We start from the raw sequence: 22,602 nt of genomic DNA, 5'->3' as shown, positions 1-22,602 counted from the left end.
CCTGCTTACTGCGGCACCAACTGACAAACTGAGCTCCTGTGCTGGGAGGCGGGGTGATATAGGAGGCGGCGCTGTGCATTCTGGGAACAGTCAAAGCTTTGAGCCTGTTGGTGCCTCGGATCAAGATCCTACTCTACACCCCCATTGTCCAGACTTTGTGAGCCCAGTGTACCCCGCAGCAGAAAACATGTTCTGTGCAAAGTAAGTTTACAAATACGATGTGCAAGGATATAAAAAGGATATATACAATAAATAGACTTCAAGTGAAAGCTTGTGTAACAGAATATATCTTTTAGATGAAAAGTATCCAAGTTGAATCATAAAATAGGTCATTATTTGACATCAATCTTAAATACTGGCAATACCTGCAATCGAAGAAGGTTGAGTGTTGCTACCGCCATACATTCTTTCTCTTGTGGTGGAGGCCAGTCTGAGCTGCCATCCATTCCTTCACTAACTTGGCGCAGTAAAAGATCAAGCTGTTCAAAAGTCGTGGGACACACATCAACCACAAAGGGCACACGCAGGCCAGTAGACCATTCAGAGCAGGAAGACCAGGCAAAACTCTGCACAGATGTTACACAGAAGGGTCAGCAGAAACCTCACTTAATAGTTACAGAAGTGTCCTCATACACCTAGCCTGAATACGCCATGTGGCAAGCTCGTGGAGCAGACAATTTGATATGAGGCATATCTGTGTGCGACTTAGCCTGAATCCATATACAAAAATGCTTTGTATACAGTTTCAGACTCCATGCCATCTCGTGAAGAAGTTTTATAGCATCACATTGCAATTAGGATGCACGTTCATGCGAAAAAGGCGGTTGACGCAAGCCAAGTTGCGAATGACATGGCACACCGAGAATGGATGTTTGGCGCGACTACAGCAATAGTGTATGAGGACACATCTGAAATCTGAACAATGACAACATATTTGACAAAAAAAAAAATGTCTGTCATTCACTGACTTACAAGCATTAAATCAGGTTTTAAGATGTAGGAAGCACTTAACAGAAATTTAACACAGCACACAATGTCATGTAATGGACACTAAGTAAAAATAAAAAGGAATTCCCTGCAATAGACTTTTATGCCAGCAGATGGCACCTTGACACAATAAAACTATATACAATGGTCCAAACTCGATTAGTAGCTTTCTGCAATTCACCTAGAAATCAGCGTTAACACAGGTCTTAATGGGAGTGAACGTGCATTGGTTCACTAGTTCACACCTCCACAGTGTACTGAACTGAGAAATACTGTGACGCTTTGCTTGCTGCGTTGATTGCTATAATATCATATTAAGAGGACGGAGGAGAACGCATTTAACAGCTGCTACTGTTGCTCTGTATTCTATTTGCTGGAAGGAGATGTGTTACAGTTTTCAATAAATTGCAAGCTTGAATGATTACTAATAAAACATATAATGCTATAATTGCCTCTACTGTGACTAACAAATGAGGATTATTTTATTGCTTTTTAATTTATATATTTTATTAATTTTTCACTGGCCTAGTGTGTTATTGTTTTGTGTATGCGATTGGAATAAATGATTTTTGCAAAAATTATACTAGATGGACAGCACTTAATTTGATTATTGGAGGTTTTTTTATTTTGTAAAGGCACAGTGACCTCTAAATTGAAGCTGTAGTTAATCCAAAGTGGTATTACACCACAGCCTGCCTATCATCAGCATCTGAATTGAGTACTAGTTGTTTCTTATTCAATTGTGCTGCTATTAAGAGCACTTTTCATGAAAATAGCGTACATTATTGTAATGCATAACGTCACACTACAGCTAACCAACTTTGGCCCTATATGCCAGATACATGAACGTACGTGATGTCCATTAAGGAAATAAAATAAATGAGAGCTCCCAGATCAAAATCTCGTCCAGACCCATCAGTAGACAGAATGAGACTCTTTTCACTGTTACTGGAATACCAAAAGTTGTGAGTACCCTTGCCATAGTGAAGAGTGCTGGTGCCTCTGAAGGGAAGTACTGCCTGCCCTCTGAAGAGAGAGGGGTTTAATTCTGGTCCTTCCAGGTTATGGAAGAGGAAGTACTTCACAGAATTTAGGCCCCCGGAATGGCAGCATAGAATAATGGAGATGAGCCCCCTAGACCAATGTTTTTCAACCACTGTGCCGTGGCACACGTGTGCCCTGAGCAGTCTCCAGGTGTGTCGTCATAGAAGCAGAGCCAGACCTGTCAGTGTTTTGCAGCGACTGAGGCCCTGGAACGATCAATACTGGTGGGTTTAGTGGTTGCAGAGCCAGTTCTAATTTTGGGCCCGGGCAGTGTTGGGCTCTTCTGGCTATCTCAGATGTGGCTCAGGCCTTACCTATGGAGAAGCTGCGACTTGACATCCTAGGACACGCAACTGCACCATGCATCACCATTATATTTCAGTGTGCTTTGCCAATATTTAAATCTTGTTCAGTGTGCCGCGAGTTGTAAAAGGTTGAAAATCTCTGCCCTAGACACTACCCAATTATACTGGACCATGCTGGATTGCGTGTACAAAATGAATTCCTTTGCAGAGTGCAAATGAACACTCATCTAACACAGGCAAAGAAAATCCCCGAAAAATATACAAACAACATTGCACCACTACTGCTCTATCAAACAAGGCACATCAGTTTAACACTAGTGTCTGTTTATAGAGAATATGTTGTGGGTAAAGCTTTCAGCAGAAGCAATGCTTATTATCTACATGTGTCTATCACAATCTTCTATAATACCAGCCACAAACACCCATGGAAATTTAAAAATTTCAACCTCTTATATAAGATAACTCCTCCCATTCAACAGCATAAAGATGATTTTCTACTCCTAGGGGTATATTTACTAAAGGTAAATTTTGATCGATTTTAATCGATTTCAGATTGATTAAAATCAATGTTAATAGATACTGGGTTTACAGGGCTAAAACCCACTTTCACTTGCTTAAAAATTAATATATAAAAAAATCCATTAGCTAATGTGTGTTTTAGCCCTGTAAGCCCAACATCGACTACGATCGATCTGAAAATCGATTAAAATTGCTCAAAAAATAGGATTTTAATTAACTACCGGTAAATCCTTTTCTCGTACTCCATAAGGGATATTGGGGGCACTTAGTACGATGGGGTATAGATGGGGTCCAAAGTAATCGGCACATTTTAAAACTTCAAAACAGGGTGTGCTGGCTCCTCCCCTACAGCTCAGTCTAGGAAAACTGTGCCCGAAGGAGATGGACATACTTTAAAGGAGGAAACATGACCAGACAACAGGTGGTGAGATTAACGAACCAGCACACAGCAGAACAACCAAACCAGCAACAGCTAGTGAACAAAACAGCAATAGCCGAGTCAAACAAGAACAAACTTGCAGGAAGTGGAAGCACACAGAGGCGGGCGCCCAGTATCCCTTATGGACTATGAGAAAAGTATTTACCGGTAGGCAATTAAAATCCTATTTTCTCTAACATCCATAAGGGATACTGGGGACACTTAGTGCGATGGGGACGTCCCAAAGCTCCCAGAACGGATGGGAACGCGCTGAGACGCCTGCGACACCATATGTCCAAATTGGACATCTTTTGCCAGGGTATCAAACCTGAAGATCTTAACAAACGTGTTTGTCCCTGACCAGGTAGCGGGCTGGCATAGTTGCAAAGCCGAGACACCACGGGCAGCCGCCCAGGAAGTACCCATCAACCTAGTAGAGTGGGCCTTTATAGACTTAGGAATAGTTAAGGCCGCCGAAGCATAGGCCTGCTGAATAGTAAGCCTAATCCAACGGGCAATAGACTTATCGAAGCAGGACAACCCTTCCTGTGAGCATCATACAGCACAAAGAGGGAATCTGACTTTCGAACAGCGGCTGGCTTCTAGACATAGATCCTTAGGGCTCGCACCACATCCAAGGACTCTGGAATAGAAGAAGAGTCCGAAGCCGCCGGAACTGGACGTTCCAAGGAGCAGTGAGGGCATCCATGGCTGCTGCAGCTGGGTCTCTCGTCCGAGAGTAGTAAAGAGGCAGTTGGTGGTTCAGGCGTGACGCCATGAGGTCTATCTGTGGTCTCCCCCACCGGTGGACCAGCTGAATTAACACCTGAGGATTGAGTGTCCACTCTCCTGGGTGCATGTCCTGGCGGCTGAAATAATCAGCCTTCCAATTTTCTACCCCTGGAATGAAGATTGCCAACAAGGCCAGAGCGTTTTCCTCTGCCCAGAGGAGGATGTTGGTGACCTCTCTCATCGCCGCCCAGCTGCGAATGCCGCCCTGACGGTTGATGTATGCCACTGTCGTGGCGTTGTTAGACTGAACTCTGACTGCCCAACCGTGAAGCAGGTGATCTGCCTGAAGTAGGGTGTTGTACATTGCACGCACTTAGAGTATGTTTAATCGGGAGAGCGGATTCGTGAGATGACCAGCGCCCCTGAAACCGGTGTTCCAGGGTCTCAGGGTCACAGACCCCCCCGGCAGGCTTGCGTCTGTGATGAGGAGAGTACAATCCAAAACGCTGAACCACTTTCCTTCCAACAGATGAGTCGAATTTAGCCAGAGGAGAGACAACCGTGCCTTTGGAGACAGCGTCACCCGCTGATGAAGAAATAGATGAGACCCAGACCACTGATGTAGGAGACACAGCTGGAAGGGCTTTGAGTGGAACCGTCCGTATGGAAGGGCCTTGAAAGCCACCACCATCTTCCCCAGGAGGCGGATACTCAGATACCAGACTGTGTTGAAGGACCAACCTCACCAACGTCTGAACAGAGGATCTTGTCCTGAGGAAGAAATACCTTCTGACGGACCGTGTAGAGAATCATCCCCAAGAACAGTAACCGTTGCGAAGGGGCTTAAGAGAGACTTCGGGAAGATCAGGATTCACCCATGCCGAATTAGAAGGTCTTGGGTTATCAGGATATTTTGAAGCAATTGGTCTACAGAGTGGGACTTCAGCATCAGATCGTCTAAATAGGGGACAATTGTCAGTCCTTGCACTCAAAGTAAGGCCATCATGACTGTCATGATCTTTGTGAACACTCTGGGGGCTGAAGAGAGACCGAACGGAAGAGCCTGGAATTGGAAATGACCGTCCTGTATAGCGAACCGAAGAAAAAAAGTCTAATGTGGAGACCAAAAGGGAACATGTAATTAGGCATCCTTGATTTCCAAGGACGCCATGAACTCGTTCTGTTCCAAACCTGCAATAACAGACTGAAAGGACTCCATTTTGAATCTGAACACTCTCAAAAAAGGATTGAGATCCTTTAAGATCAGAAGTTGAGAAACAAGCTTGAGTAATAGCCCTGTTTCCGTTGATGTGAGGGAACAGGGACTAACACTCTTGCGGACAGGAGTTTTTGGACCGCTGCTAGCAAGACGACACTCCTGTCATCAGAAGCTGGCAAATCCGTGGTGAAGAAACGTTGAGGCGGTTGCATTTGAAAATTGAGTTTGTAACTGTGAGTAATGAGATCCCTGACCCAAGCACCTGGACAGGATTGTACCCAGACCTCCTTGAAATCCCACAGTCGAGCTCCCACTCTGGGGTCCCGCAGGTGAGAGGGAAGCAGTCATGCAGTGTGCGTGGTGGAAGACTTACCATCTGGCTGGGTTGAGGCTGTTGAACCTCTGCCTCTACCTCGAGAGCCACGGGCAACTGAACCTCCTCCCCTGGAATGGCCTCGAAACCTGGAAGGGGCACGAAAGGAGAAAGGAAGGTCCCATATAGGTCCTGCGAGGAGTTGGAGCAGCTGTTGGTAGAAAAGTCAACTTACCCCCAGTGGCTTGAGAAATCCAGGTATCAAGTTCCTTAACGAACAGGATCTCTCCCGTAAAAGGCAACATCTCTACTGCCTTCTTGAAACCAGCATCCGCCTGCCACTGCCGCAGCCAGAGAGCTCTGCGGGCCGAGATAGTCAAAGAGGAAATTCTGGCTCAGAGGATACAGACGTCCTTCTCGCCCTCACAGAGATATAACGCTGATTCGCAGATATGTTCTGCCAAAGGTATTATCTGATTATGAGGCAAATCGTCACGCAAACCTGAGGACAGTTGTTCCACCCAGGCTTCCATAGCCTTGTTGACCCAACAACCTACCTGTGTTGGGAGATATAAAACCTCCGTTGCCGAGTAAATAGTCTTCAAGGTAGTCTCCAACTTTCTATCTGAGGGTTCCTTCAGTGTCCGGTAAGCCCTGCACTCTATGGTACAGCACCAGGCACGGTTTTACTGCAATCTACAGATGCTTCACACTTTCCCAAAGCCATCTAACAAACACCCTACTGAACTGCTCACAGTGCCTGGGATGTTGTGCAGCAAACTCCATTGATGCTGTAGTGTGTCATCCTGTAGCGTCTCAGCCTCTAAAAAGGCTGCCAGCGTGTGCTGCCTGAGATGCTGGGGTCGCTGGGAGCTGAGATTCCAAGCCCCCCCCCCCCCCTCTCCCCACAGCGCTATGGCGCCTATTTCAAACATAGCAGTATTCACCACCAACGGAGTGTGTACTCAAAGCCGTAGCCGGGGTTCATACTTACGACTGCTGCGCTGCCAGACGTGTGGCTGAAGGAGCGACCCAGACACGTGCCGCAAGCAGCGGTGTCCAGTCAGCCCTCCAGAGAGCCAGCGTCTCTACAGCCGGGGATCCAGCACAAGCAGTTGCGATGGAGACCCCGCCGACAGCACCAACGATGCAGACTGGCACAGGCAGAAGCTGCCTGTCTGTTTTGTGTAAAATAATGGAAAAACAAATTCTTCAGGAGAAACCCAAGAGTGTGTACCAGTTCCCTTGGGCACAATAAAAAGACTGGCTTTGAGGAAGGACATAGTAGGGGAGGAGCTAGTCACATTGATAAAACGTAAAGTGCCAGCTCCCAGTTACTATCTACTATATCCCCACTGTAACTGCTCTCCAGTGTCTCCTAGTGGATGAAGGAGAAACACTTTTTTTCAAAATCTTGATTTCAGCAGCCATGCTGTTAAGCTTGCCACTCCCCACCTCAACTTTTTAAGCAGTCTGCCATGGTAAGTAGAGACACAGCACACAGCCAGGATATCTAGGAACATAGTGCACCAGTAGCACAGAAAGGGGAAAGGGAGGGGAAAAAATTTAACAAACTCCGTGCTGACCTATCCTTAAAAAAAAAAAAAAAAAAAAAAACGGAGGACGGGAGAAGCTTTTAGAGCGCCAATTATTGGCTCATTAAGTGCCAACGACTCCATACTTCACTAACCCCATGTGTAAGGAAGTGTGCCCCAGATGAGGAAGAGAAAAAATGTTTAGCATAGCAAACAACCAATCATGTTCGTCTATGTACAGGCTTCAATACGGCGTAAAGGCTTTTTTACGGTAAGGACGATACGTGTTTGGAATTCCCTGCCTGAGGGAGTTGTAATGGCAGACTCAGTAAACACCTTTAAGAATGGGTTAGATAAATTCCTAATGGATAAGGATATCCAGGGTTACGGGGCATAGTCACGCACTATGGTTATTATAAAAAAGAGGGGTAAAACATAACGGCAGTCATCAACTTCAGTCAAAATTTTCTACAAAATAATCGTGCATAGGAGACCACAAATAGGTTGAACTCGATGGACAATTGTCTTTTTTTAACCTTAGATACTATGTTACTATGTCCCATAGTTGAACACTCACAAGTTTTAATGATTACAAGCCAATACAGGCAAATGACAGCCATATACAATGTGCGTTTAGAAAAAAAAAAGAAAACTTCTCATACCTGAGCTGGTCCGCACGCAATTCCAACTATATGTTTAGAGTCCAATCCTGGGAGTGCAGATGGCTCAGGTTTTGCAATACGTAATGTGTCAAAGTGCTGACACTGATCATTGCTCCCCCAACTGTAGACTTCCCCTGATTCAGTAAGTGCCAGGCAATGTGTGGATCCTACTGTAACATCAACCACCTTCTTACCTGAAAGAAAAATGAAAATCGCATATTAGTAAGTCACCAATGTGTTCCACAATGACAGAAAATGAGGAAGACAACACATATGGTAAAACTGCACATTAAAAAAAACAAGTTAGGTAGGTTCACTGCATGTAGACAAAAATGCAGGCATGAAAACATGCGGTAGAGAGAGCATAAGACATAGCTGAAAACAAGGAACAGGCGTGGCTCAGAGTGGAAAACGAAGCATATGTCAGGATGCATGTCTGTGGGTAGTATAGGTGGGGGTCGGATCAGCTCTAATAAAGTGATGGCTTTTCTGAGAGCATTTAAGGAGTAGCAGACTTCCATTATTATTATTAAACAGACCTGTTAACACATTTATTGCACGTGCCAACGCAAAATAAATCTGATGTCTCATTCATAGAAACATAATGCTAAATAAAAGTCTTTAATAGCACACAACTTAAGAAAACCATTATAATTTACATTTTTAACAGGTCTTCCACACAAATTCAGTAATTGCAGTTTAACATTTCAAGGTCAGAAATGCAGAGACGCTGCCACTTTTTCTTCTACATTGAAGTAATAGGACATAATTTTACTGTGTTACGAGAATGTAGCGGATATTTGTATTCCTCGTTCCATCTTTTTCCTCAAGACAGACTTCTTGGTAGCTCTGCAGAGCTGCTACCTGGTCAACCGTACATTGACTGAAACGTTGAAGCTCTGTTGGAGGAGTGGTTATATAGGGGGTGGGAGCCAGTTTCAAACTGGCTAGTGCACACCTCCACAGCCTACTACATATAACCCAGAGGTTCTTAAAGTGCCAACTCCTGATAAGCCACAGTCTATACCCCAGTGTCAACAGCCTCCCGTGTCCCCTAGTGGATGAAAGAAATATGCTCCTTATAAAAAGGTGCAAACATGTTTTACTGGATCCACAACCCATTCAGCACGTACAAACTAATTGAAGACCTAGTGTGGCAGACATGTTGTAGCTTAACAGCTGGCATTACAGTGCCTTAATAGTTAAAATAAACAAACATTACAGTTGTTAGGCAAAGTGCAGCCAAAGATATTTTAATATCATCCAGCCCTGTCCTCTTCATACTGATTTTATGGAAATTTCTTCGGTACAGAAGTGACATCTCAGCCTACTGTTGTATAAAGAGTCAGGCAATGACAAATCTCAACCCTGGTGGCCAGGTTTGGATATGACAGGTCACAGTGGCGTTGTGATGCCAGCAGGGACGTATTTACGTATGGGCTCAATGGGCAATTGTCCAAGGGCCCCGGGAGTATAAGGGCCCTAGGCTGATAGCGGAGTGTGCCCTTTTTCTAGGGGTACCAGTTTTTGAAAATCAGCCCTGCGGAACCGGATATATCTGACTTTAAAGCAATAATCCCCATCCGAGCCTGTTAATTGCACTTCCCAGACATATATTTTGGGTTCTGTCTCCTTTAGAGTTTTTCTAAGGGTATACTCCAAAAGCTGGGGCTCTCCCCTTTTGGAGGACTCTGGCAGCTGGTCCCTGCTCCAGCTCCACACACCTGGAATACAGTTTTATATTTTCGTTAGTGGATTGCTCTGGCTCCTGAACTCCAACCCCAAGTCCACAGAACCGCATGAAATGAGGGACTCTGTAGTTTGTTTGTTTTTATCCCATTGAAAGCTAAGAAATCTATTTCCAGGAACTGGAGATATCTGCAGTCAAGCAATTTGCCCTCCCACCGGAAAATTATAAATATTAAACCCACTCCACTATACACCCCTCCCCTGCATGTTAAAGACCCCCTACCACCCTGGAAGTCATGGACAGGGCCCCTTCAATTAGCCCAATGCCCCCTTCTACAGTTTAGTGTTCTCCCTCCCGCACCATTTCACATCACCTGTGCAGTAAAGGAGTAAATAGCAGAAATTACTGCGCCAGGTATTACATGCTGAGCGGCAGATAAAACACACCCTACTGCACGCAGTTCATCAAAGCTGCCGCTGATGGCACCCCCAACCCCTGGAGGATGGGTGGGGGGCATTGTATTGCCCAGGGGTCTACACTGCTGTTAAGATGGCCATGGCTGCCAGTACTCAGAAAATAAGATATTAAACCTACCGGTACATCGCTGGGGACTCCATAAGGACCATGGGGAATAGACGGGCTCCGCAGGAGACATGGGCACTATAAAGAAACTTTAGAGTGGGTGTGCACTGGCTCCTCCCTCTATGCCTCTCCTCCAGACCTCAGTTAGAGAAACTGTGCTCAGAGGAGACGGACAGTACGAAGAAAGGATTTTGTTAATCCAAGGGCAAGATTCACACCAGCCCACACCATCCACACCGTATAACCTGGAATATACGAACCAGTCAACAGTATGAAACAGAACAGCATCAGTCAAAGACTGAACAAAACTGTAACATAACCCTTATGCAAGCAAATAACTATATACAAGTCTTGCAGAATGTTGTCCGCACTGGGACGGGCGCCCAGCATCCTCTACGGAATAGGAGAAAAGGATTTACCGGTAGGTTTAAAATCTTATTTTCTCTTACGTCCTAGAGGATGCTGGGGACTCCGTAAGGACCATGGGGATTATACCAAAGCTCCCAAACGGGCGGGAGTGCGCGGATGACTCTGCAGCACCGACTGAGCAAACATGAGGTCCTCCTCAGCCAGGGTATCAAACTTGTAGAATTTAGCAAAAGTGTTTGAACCCGACCAAGTCGCCGCTCGGCAAAGCTGTAATGCCGAGACCCCTCGGGCAGCCGCCCAAGAAGATCCCACCTTCCTAGTGGAATGGGCCTTCACCGAATTTGGTAACGGCAATTCAGCCGTAGAATGAGCCTGCTGAATCGTGTTACAGATCCAGCGAGCCATAGTCTGCTTAGAAGCAGGAGCGCCAACCTTGTTGGCTGCATACAGGACAAACAGAGCTTCTGTTTTCCTAATTCGAGCCGTCCTGGCTAGGTAAATTTTTAAGGCCATGACTACATCAAGGGATTTGGAATCCTCCAAATCTCCCGTAGCCACAGGCACCACAATAGGTTGGTTCATATGAAAAGAGGAAACCACCGTAGGCAAAAATTGAGGACGAGTTCGCAACTCAGCTCTGTCCACATGGAAAATCAGATAGGGGCTTTTGAGAGATAAAGCCACCAACTCAGACACTCGCCTTGCAGACGCCAAGGCCAACAACATAACCACTTTCCAAGTGAGATATTTTAATTCCACGGTTTGAAGAGGTTCAAACCAATGAGACTTAAGGAACTGTAACACCACGTTAAGGTCCCATGGCGCCACTGGGGGAGCAAAAGGAGGCTGGATATGCAGCACTCCCTTCACAAAAGTCTGTACTTCTGGTAGAGAAGCCAATTCCTTCTGAAAAAAAATAGACAGGGCCGAAATCTGTACCTTAATGGAACCTAATTTTAGGCCCAAATTCACTCCAGTCTATAGGAAGTGGAGAAAACAGCCCAGATGGAATTCCTCCGAAGGAGCATTCTTGGTCTCACGCCAAGACACATACTTCCTCCAGATACGGTGATAATGTTTCGCTGTCACCTCCTTCCTAGCCCTTATCAGAGTAGGAATGACCTCATCCGGAATGCCCTTTTCAGCTAGGATCTGGCGTTCAACCGGTCCTCTCTGAGAGGAAGAGGCCACGGATCTTCTGTGAGCATTTCTTGCAGCTCCGGATACCAGGCCATTCGAGGCCAATCTGGAACAATGAGAATTGCCTGTACTCCTTTTCGTCTTATGATTCTCAATATTTTTGAGATGAGAGGAAGAGGAGGGAACACAGACAGACTGGAACACCCACGGAGTCACCAGGGAGTCCACCGCTACCGCCTGAGGGTCCCTTGACCTGGCACAATACCTCGGGAGCTTTTTGTTGAGGCGTGACGCCATCATGTCTATTTGAGGCAGTCCCCACTGACTTGCATCTCTGAAAAGACTTCTTGATGAAGTCCCCACTCTCCTGGATGGAGATCGTGTCTGCTGAGGAAATCTGCTTCCCAGTTGTCCACTCCCGGAATGAAGACTGCTGTCAGAGCGCTTACATGATTTTCCGCCCAGCAAAGAATTCTGGTGGCTTCTGCCATTGCCACTCTGCTCCTTGTTCCGCCATGGCGGTTCACATGAGCCACAGCTGTGACGTTGTCTGACTGAATCAGAACCGGTAGGTCGCGAAGAAAATTCTCCGCTTGACATAGGCCGTTGTATATGGCCCTCAATTCCAGTATGTTGATGTGTAGACAAGCCTCCTGGCTTGACCACAGACCCTGGAAGTTTATTCCCTGTGTGACTGCTCCCCAGCCTCGGAGGCTCGCGTCCGTGGTCACCAGAACCCAGTCCTGAATGCCGAACATGCGACCCTCTAAAACGTGAGCACTCTGCAGCCACCACAAGAGATACCCTGACCCTGGGGGACAGGCTGATCATCTAATGAATATGTAGATGTGACCTGGACCACTTGTCCAGAAGGTCCCACTGAAAGGTCCTCGCATGGAACCTGCCGAATGGAATGGCCTCGTAAGACGCCACCATCTTTCCCAGAACTTAAGTGCATTGATGGACCGACACCCTTTTTGGCTTTACCAGGTCCCTGACCATGTTCTGGAGTTCCTGGGCCTTTTCCAGCGGGAGAAAAACCCTTTTCCATTCCGTATCCAGAATCATGCCTAAGAAAGGCAAACGGGTCGTTGGAACCAACTGTGACTTTGGTAGATTGAGAATCCAGCCGTGCTGTTGCAACACCCTCAGGGAGAGTGACACGCTGTTCAGCAACTGTTCTCTCGATCTTGCTTTTATTAGGAGATCGTCCAAGTACGGGATAATTGTGACACCCTGCTTGCGCAGGAGCACCATCATTTCCGCCATTACCTTGGTGAAAATTCTCGGGGCCGTGGAAAGCCCAAACGGCAACGTCTGAAATTGGTAATGACAATCCTGTACAGCAAATCTCAGGAACGCCTGATGAGGAGGATATACGTGGACATGAAGGTATGCATCCTTTATGTCCAGGGACACCATATAATTTCCCCCCCCCCCCCCCCCTCCAGGCTGGCGATGACCGCTCTGAGCGATTCCATCTTGAATTTGAACCTTTTCAAGTATAGATTCAGAAAGGGTCTGACCGAAACGTCCGGTTTCGGTACCACAAACAGGGTTGAGTAGTACCCCGTCCCCTGTTGAAGCAGGGGAACTTTGACCACCACTTGTTGAAGACACAGCTTTTGAATTGCATTTAAAACTACTTCCCTCTCCGGGGAAGAAGCTGGTAGGGCCGATTTGAAAAAAACTTCGAATTCCAGCTTGTAACCCTGGGAAACAATGTCTATTGCCCAGGGATCCACCTGTGATTGAATCCAGACGTGGCTGAAAATTCGAAGACGTGCCCCCACTGGGGCGTGCTCCCTCAGCAGAGCCCCAGCGTCATGCGGTGGATTTTGTAGAAGCCAGGGAGGACTTCTGTTCCTGGGAACTAGCTGTAGTTGGCAGCTTTTTCCCTCTGCCCTTACCTCTGGCGAGAAAGGAAGATCCCCGTACTCTCTTGGATTTATGCGACCGAAAGGACTGCATCTGATAATGTGGCGTTTTCTTTGGCTGTGAGGAAACATAAGGTATAAAAGTGGATTTACCTGCAGTAGCTGTGGAAACCAGGTCTGTGAGACCTTCCCCAAATAATTCCTCACCCTTGTAAGGCAAAACCTCCATATGCTTCTTTGAGTCGGCATCACCCGTCCATTGTTGGGTCCACATGGCTCGCCTAGCAGAAATCGTCATGTCGTTGGCTCTGGAACCCAGTAGGCCAACGTCTCTCTGAGCATCTCTCATATATAGGACAGCATCCTTAATATGACCCAATGTCAATAAAACGGTATCCTTATCCAGTGTATCTATTTCAGCAGACAAGGTATCTGTCCACGCTGCTACAGCGCTACAAACCCAAGCCGACGCTATCGCCGGTCTGAGTAATGTACCAGTATGTGTAAAATGACTTCAACGTAGTCTCTTGCCTGCGATCAGCAGGATCCTTGAGGGTTGGGGTATCTTAAGATGGCAGCGCCACCTTTTTGGATAAGCGCGTCAACACTCTGGGAGAGGATTCCCACCGTACCCTGTCCTTAGCCGGGAAAGGATACGCCATAAGAATCCTTTTGGGAATCTGCAATTTCTTGTCTGGAGTTTCCCAAGCCCTTTCAAACAACTCATTTAGCTCATGTGAAGGGGGGGAAAGTAACCTCAGGTTTATTTTCCTTATACATGCGCACCCTCGTGTCCGGGACCGAGGGGTCATCTGTGATATGCAACACATCTTTTATAGCAATAATCATATAATGAATACTTTTTACCAATCTCGGCTGCAACCTCGCATCATCATAGTCGACACTGGAGTCAGAATCCGTGTCGGTATCAGTGCCCTGCGACATAGTGAAAAGCAGGGATTGACTCCCTGTATTTCCCCTGGACTCCGCTTTGTCCAACCTTTTGTGTAATAAATTCACATTTGCATTTAAAACATTCCACATATCCAACCAATCAGGTGTCGGCGTTGCCGACGGAGACACCACACATTTGCTCCACCTCCTCCCTAGAAGAGCCTTCCGCTTCAGACATGCCGACACACGCGTACCGACACCCCACACACTCAGGGAAATCTCTAATCTGGAGATAGTTCCCCCAACCAGGCCCTTTGGAGAGACAGAGAGAGAGTATGCTAGCACGCGCCCAGCGCCAATGACTCTGGAAACACAAGTCCCAGCTATATACAGCGCTTTTTTGTTTATTTTTATATATATATATATATATATATATATATATATATATATATATATATATACACATATATACATATATACACATACATACATATATACACATATATATATATATATATATATACATATATACACATATTGTGTACAAAAGGTGCAAATAGCGCTACAACCTGAATATTCTATAACCAGATATCCCTGAGATGGGAGATCATAAATTACACATGAAATAGTGCAAAGTATAGCAAATTAATTACTTAGAAAACACTCCCAAAATAAATGGTGTCGCAACCAGATTTCAAAATGTCCAATTCCCAGGGGAACTTAATTTTCAAATTTGTTTCTAGTGGTAAATCGGTTGCGCCTTCAGTGTTCGTGAATAATACGTTGCAAATCCTTAAGTGATAGTTAAAATATGCGTACCAGACATACGTGGAACATTCGCCTTATTTAGGGTGTCTTTGCATCTGGATGTTCCTTACTCGTACTGACTCTCCGTTCCCATCCGTCCAGGCATTGGTGTGGAGTTTGTACGTATATGCAAGACAGTGTGTCAATATACTGCTCTTAAAAAGTGACTTGGTGCTATTTTTGTGCAAAGTTTGCAATAAAGTGAGTATGTGCAGAAGAAGTGCTGTAAGTGCTTGTTAAAAATATATATAATATGAATAAAAATGAATATGTTACTGGCAGTGTGCTAATTCCCTTTTTTCCTTAGGTAATGTGCTTAAATACCATTTATTAAGGGTGCAACACCATATAGATCAGTAATTCAGAGGAGATCTAGAGAGGAGGTATATTTATATGAGGCACTTACATCTAAAGTTGCAATGAATTAAAAAGATGCTGCCGTCATTCCGTCATCAGACTTATATACCTTTAAAAAAGTCCCATGCGGGAAGGAAAAGCCTCTGATAGTGTAGTATTATTTAAAAAAACATTTTAATAATACATAAAGCGACAAAAAACATATAGATGGACTCGTACAATTTAGAAATGCATATAAGCTTATCTGTTATTTCCTCAGATAGGAGCGGAGTGCCGGTAGGTGCCCAACGCGTTTCGTCCCTTAGTTCATCTCTGGGACTTCCTCAGGGGTCATTGACCCCTGAGGAAGTCCCAGAGATGAACTAAGGGACGAAACGCGTTGGGCACCTACCGGCACTCCGCTCCTATCTGAGGAAATAACAGATAAGCTTATATGCATTTCTAAATTGTACGAGTCCATCTATATGTTTTTTGTCGCTTTATGTATTATTAAAAAGTGAATCCAGCAGATACGATATTTCTATATATTTCTATATATCTATAATTGATTTCATTGTTTCATTAATTGCTCTGATGTATTTTTGCAAGTCTCCTCGTATCTGCTGGATTCACTGACATTCATATAGATTTTATGTCTGTTTTTTTTCTCTCCAGTGTTCCGTTTATCTCACGGTGAAGGGTTAAGTGTTAATTGATGTTTATTGATGTTAATTGGTGAGGTCAACTCTGATGGATGTCAGAGGAAGTCCAGGGCTCTGGGCATCCTGTGGCCAGTTCACGTGTTTTCTGTGTGTTATTTAAAGGTAAGAATGTCTGCTTATATGTTATTATGCCTGACGACGGTTGAAATAAAATTACCGAAACGTTGCAAACTTATGATGGGCTGAGGACCCGTTCTTTGTTAAAGTCCTGAGAGTGCCGCTCAATTCTATGTGTTTATACAGTGGATAACTCTGCAAGAGAAGGCACCAGGTATTATATTCATTTAATCAGGAGTGCCGACCACTTGGACATCTAGATTTTGGAAGGTAATTATTTGCCTTACCACTGTATGGCACCCGACTTATTGCTCTTTTGGACTCATGCACGAGTTCTAAGGTCGGAGGACTAATATTTTAAATCACTTGCCACTGGTGTTTTGCACACTAGCACTTTTTGTATATAGTGCACAATGGAAACTGGAAGAATAGATTCTGTGGGTTACCGCAGCAATGTGTATCCTCAAGGAGAAATTCTAACACTCTCTGATTTGGATGTTGAAAGGATCCTTATTAAGGATAAATTAACTACCTCTATTGGTATTGATAACAATGAGCAATTATTCTTACAGTTATTAAAAATGAAAAAGCGTGAAGTAGATTTTTATCTACATGGAGTTACCCTTTCAGACTATTACAGGGATAAAAAAATCCCTAGGGGATTCCGCATTAAGAACTCCCCAACAATTGGACGATTGAACCCCGATTTCTGTCGCAAATGGGTGGCGGTTCTAAACAAGGCATCTTTTGACTTGATTTTACTGGTAATAGAAGAATCCACTCGTGAGTTAACTGTGGTGCGTGACAATATTAAGAAATTTGAGGCTGAGAGCTTGGAATTCTTGAACAGTGACTCCAATAACGAATGGGTTACCAAGCTGCAAACTCAAATAGACAAATATAAAACTGATTTAATTAATTTTAAATCAAAGTAGTATGCAGCTGATACTAAAGATTATGAGGAGAACAGAGTCTACTTTCTCTCAAGCAACCAGCGCTTTTTTGGTAAGCATACACGCCAACGTTATACACGAAAACCCAAAGCTTTTCCGTTGGAGACAGATGGTTCCAGTGCGACATCCCAAAGTGATTCGGACATATCGCCTCTACCAGTAAAACGGCAACCAGTGTCCCTTTAGGCATCAAGACCAGGGCAAAAAGGGACGTCCTGGTCGAAGAACAACTAGAAGAGGACGACAGTGTGAAAGACAAAAGAAAAAAGAATACAAAAGCAAAGAAGTAATTTTTAATCTTTCTTCCACTCCTCTTTCTGAAACGGAAACTAAATTACTACAAAAAGGTTTGAGTTTTGTCCCTACCACTGTACACAAGAGCTTCGAGAGCAAAATTGATCTGGCACGTTTTAATCGACAGCTGAGACTGAAAGAATTCTTCAATGATAAAGCACCAGATCAAGAACTGTCTTCCAGATGCCCGGTAAGAGCCAAATCTACTTTTGACCCGCCTTCAGTTAACCCTGCCATTCGGGCTTACACTAAGACTATGACTAATCAAATAGACTGTCACTAAGACTCCGCCTAAATATATGAACAATCTTTCATCTGATGAGCGTACTGCCCTGCACAATTTGTCTGCTAGAACTGATATTACAATCCACCCCGCGGATAAGGGAGGCGGTATTGTGATTCAGGACTTAGAAGATTATCTATCTGAAGCTTATTCACAGTTAAATGACTCTAAGGTCTATATCAAATTAACACATGATCCCACTGAATCATATGCTAGAGAATTGTATGAATTACTTCTGAATGCTGTGGATAGGAATATCATTGATATGGAATTGTTGAATTCTTTATATGTGTCTACACCTATGGTACCTGTGTTCTATACCTTACCCAAGTTGCACAAGAATGTTCATAAACCACCGGGTCGCCCCATTGTTGCGGCCAGAGATTCACTGTTTAGTCATGTTGCTCGTTATCTAGATTTCTTGTTGCAACCAGTCATTCAGCATGAAAAATCCTATTTGAAGGATTCATTTTGCTTTTTAGATAAACTGAGGGCTTTGTCATTAACCACCAATGAATTCTGGTTATGCACGGCAGATGTTGTGAGCTTGTATACGAATATCCCCCATGAGAGAGGTATAACAGCTGTTAAAGAATTGATCTGTGACAATATGTACTATACTGGTTTCTCTTTAGATTTATTTTTTGACTTATTACGACTGGTTTTGACTCGTAATTATTTTTAATTTAATAATGAATTTTTTTGCAAGTACACGGCTGTGCGATGGGATCCCCAGTCGCTCCGGCTTACGCTAACGCGTTCATGTTTAATGTGGAACAAAATCTATTTTCGATGTACCAGAATATAGTGAGAACATTGCCTTTTTTACTAGGTACATAGATGATGTGTTCCTGATTTGGACTGGTACCCAGGAGGCTTTTATCACCATGATGGCTGATATTAATTCCCGTGATGAGAATATTAAGTTCACATTTAATATACAAAAGGAAAGTATACACTTTTTAGATGTGAATGTTACCCGCAACTCTGTAGGTCTTAAGACCTCTGTCTATACTAAACCTACAGATTGCAATAAATTTCTCATGGCCTCTAGTCACCATCCTCCATCTTTAATTCAGGGTTTACCATTCTCACAATTACTGAGAGTACATCGCATTTGCAGTGATTCATCAGTAGAACAAGTGCAGATGGAAATGCTTATTTCCAAATTTTTGGAAAGAGGCTACTCTAATAAATCACTACAGGATGCTAAGAAAAGAGCACTAGCAGCCCCAAAAATTAAACATGTCAGTACTAAAAAAGCAAATGATAAAAATAGGATTTTGGTACTTACCAGGTAAATCCTTTTCTTTGAATCCATAGGGGGCACTGGAGTACTCTTGGGATATGGACGGCTTCCACCGGAAGAAGGCACTGAATAAATTAATTTTTGAGACTACTCCTCCCCTCCATATCCTCGAGCACTTCAGTGTTTTTTACTGAGCCGAACAGGATCGATAGAGAGATTGACCAAAGGAGAATTACATATAATCTCACGGACAACAATAAAGTTGACACAAAACGTAACAGACAACTAAACAGTTGACACCATAACTGATTAACCCTTGTTAAATTTAAACCAGTCGTGAAAGTGTGTTACCATAAGAACCACTGAACTTCCTAAAACAGGTAAACTGCTCTGGGTGGGCGTCCAGTGCCCCCTATGGATTCAAAGAAAAGGATTTACCTGGTAAGTACCAAAATCCTATTTTCTTTATCATCCACTAGGGGTCACTGGAGTACTCTTGGGATGTACCAAAGTTTCCTCCGTGGTGGGAGAGCTGTTTGGCACTTGTAACACTAAACGGCCAAAGCTAGATGCTGATGCCGCGAAAGTATCAAACTTGTAAAAGCGCACAAACGTGTGCACTGAAGACCAAGTAGCCGCACGGCAAAGCTGTGTCGTAGAAGCCCCACGACTCGCTGCCCATGACGTTCCCACAGAACGTGTGGAATGAGCTGTTACTGAAGTAGGTGGCTGTAACCTAGCATAAAGGTAAGCCTGACGTATGGTCAGTTTGATCCATCTGGATAAGGTTTGCTTAGAGGCTGGCCAACCCCTCTTAGCCGCATCATAGAGAACAAACAACGTATCCGTTTTACGCACAGTAGACGTTCGGGATACATAGATGCGCAATGCGCGAACCACATCCAACGTTCCAGAATCTCCTGTTAACACAGGAACTACTATTGGTTGATTGATGTGAAAAGACGACACTACCTTTGGTAGAAAAGCGGGATTCGTCCGAAGTTCCGCTCTGTCATCATGAAAAACTAAATACGGTGACTTGCACGACAAGGCACCCAGATCTGAAACACGCCTAGCCGAAGCTAAGGCTAAAAGAAAAATCTTTTTCCAAGTGAGAAATTTAATATCCACTTGTCGTAAAGGTTCAAAGTAATCGGACTGTAAGAAATCTAAAACCAGATTCAAGTCCCATGGTGCTGTAGGTGGAATGAAAGGAGGCTGTATCCTCTTTACACCCTGTAAAAACGTATGTATTGACGGCAACGAGGCCAATTTCCTTTGAAAGAAAATTGACAACGCAGATACCTGCACCTTTAGTGTGGAAAGACGTAGTCCTCCATCTAACCCCATCTGTAAAAATAACAAAAGACGGGATAAATTAAAAGATGATGTCGGAAATTTCCGAGCTTCACACCAACTTATATAAGTACGCCAGATTCTGTAATAATGAGCTGCCGTAACCGGCTTCCTAGCTCGTACCATGGTTGGTATAACAGACTCAGGAATGCCCTCTCTTCTTAAGATGGCCTTTTCAACAGCCACCCCGTCAAACGCAGCCGCGCTAAATCGGGGTAAAGGAACGGACCCTGTTGTAACAGGTCCGGACGTAGTGGGAGTGGCCACGGATCGTCTGCGAGTAACCCGAGGAGATCCGAGAACCAAGCCCTCCGAGGCCAATGAGGCGCTATTAGTATGACTGTGACGGACCCTCTCTTGATCCGTTTTAGCAACAGCGGGAGCAGCGGAAACGGTGGAAACAGATACACAAGGCTGTACGGCCACGTGGCTGTGAGAGCATCCACCGCCACTGCCCCTGGATCTCTTGTTCTGGACACATATCGTGACACCTGATGATTGTGGCGGGATGCCATCAGATCCACCTGAGGGTACCCCCACTTCTGGATCAACATCTGAAATACTTCTGGATTTAATGCCCACTCTCCTGGATGAAAATCCCGACGACTGAGAAAATCTGCCTCCCAGTTGTCCACTCCCGGAATGAACACTGCCGACAATATCACCTGGTGATATTCGGCCCATCTGAGGATCCGAGCTACTTCCCGCATTGCCATGCGGCTTCTCGTTCCTCCTTGTTTGTTTATGTATGCGACTGCCGTCGCATTGTCTGACTGCACCTGAACAGTCTGAAAACGAAACATGTACACTGCTTGTCTTAGAGCATTGTAAATCGCCCTGAGTTCCAGAACATTTATGGATAGCGATCTTTCGTGATTTGCCCAGAGGCCCTGGAGCCGATGACTCTGAACTACAGCTCCCCAACCTCTGAGACTTGCGTCTGTTGTCAGAATTATCCAATTCACGACGCCGAATCGTCTCCCTGCAGATAGATTGTGTATTTTTAACCACCAGAGAAGAGACACCCTGACTTGTGGCGACAATCTCACCCTGTGGTGCAACTGCAGATGTGATCCCGACCATTGCGCTAACACCTCCAGTTGAAACGGACGTGAGTGAAACCTTCCGAACTGAAGTGCTTCGAAAGCCGCCACCATTGTGCCTAAAAGGCGAATGCACAAATGTACTGAGACTGTGCGTGGCTTGAGCACTAATTGCACCAGATGACGAATGACCTGTACTTTCTGTTGTGGCAGGTAAACCTTTTGTTTTACTGTATCGAGAATCATCCCTAGGAATTGAAGTCGCTGACACGGAATTAGATGTGATTTCTTTAAACTGACTATCCAACCGTGCTGAACTAGTACATTGTACGTTAGCAAAGCATGCTGGAGAAGCAATTGTTGAGACGGAGCCTTTATGAGTAGATCGTCCAAATACGGAACAATTATTACCCCTAGGGACCTGAGATGAGCTATCATCACGGACATTACCTTGGTGAATACCCGAGGCGCTGATGAGAGGCCAAACGGGAGAGCCTGAAACTGGTAATGGTCTCGCCTTATCGCAAACCTTAAGAAACTCTGGTGAGGTGGCCAAATCGGAATGTGTAAGTACGCATCCTTGAGATCCAGTGCAATCATGAATTCCTGCGGCTCTAACCCTGCAATTACTGACCTGAGAGATTCCATCTTGAATCTGTGGTAAGTGACGTAATGATTGAGACCTTTTAGGTTCAATATTGGCCTGACTGAGCCATCTGGTTTTGGTACCAGAAACAGACTGGAATAATAACCCTGCCCCTGTTCCTGCACGGGGACCGGAATTACAACTGCAGCATTCAGCAGAGACTGAATGGCAACCTGCAGAACTGCTTTCTTGTCGTCCGACACAGGCAGTCCTGTCGTGAAAAATCTTCCTGTCGGAAGATAATCGAACTCTATTTTGTAACCCTCTAATACTAACTTGCGGATCCACCCATCTGTGGACGTCTGCAGCCACGCCCCCTGAAAGCTCTGAAGGCGTGCTCCCACAATTGGAGATCCGAGATGGGCTGGGAGCCCGTCATGCCACTGGTTTGTTAGTGGTCTTAGTGTCTTGACGACGTGCATTGGATTGTCGAGCACTACGTCCCCGACCTCTTCTACCAGGCGTGACTGCTCCTGTGCCCTGCCCACGAAAGGGCTGAGTTCTAAAGGATTTGAACGCCGGACCAGAATATTTCCGTTTAGGTATAGTTGTAGGCGATGGAAGAAACAC

General features: G+C 44.9%; 1 protein-coding gene across 10 annotated transcripts in view; it reads right to left on the bottom strand.

The window, feature by feature from the left end:
* The window catches only part of HERC2 (HECT and RLD domain containing E3 ubiquitin protein ligase 2), a 618,496-nt gene that overhangs the window by 408,511 nt on the left and 187,383 nt on the right, over positions 1-22,602 (bottom strand). For all 10 annotated transcript variants that reach the window (XM_063953293.1, XM_063953292.1, XM_063953291.1 and 7 more), the window contains 2 exons: positions 7,735-7,928; positions 366-566 (listed from right to left, as the gene is read on the bottom strand). In XM_063953293.1, coding sequence (XP_063809363.1) covers positions 366-566; positions 7,735-7,928 — 395 coding nt within the window. The remainder of the gene's footprint in view (positions 1-365; positions 567-7,734; positions 7,929-22,602) is intronic.

Source organism: Pseudophryne corroboree, chromosome 2, assembly GCF_028390025.1.
Source record: "Pseudophryne corroboree isolate aPseCor3 chromosome 2, aPseCor3.hap2, whole genome shotgun sequence".
NCBI classification, from domain to species: domain Eukaryota; kingdom Metazoa; phylum Chordata; class Amphibia; order Anura; family Myobatrachidae; genus Pseudophryne; species Pseudophryne corroboree.
The sequence above is the reverse complement of the archived record's forward strand: the minus strand, read 5'-3'. Positions and strand labels throughout refer to the sequence as shown.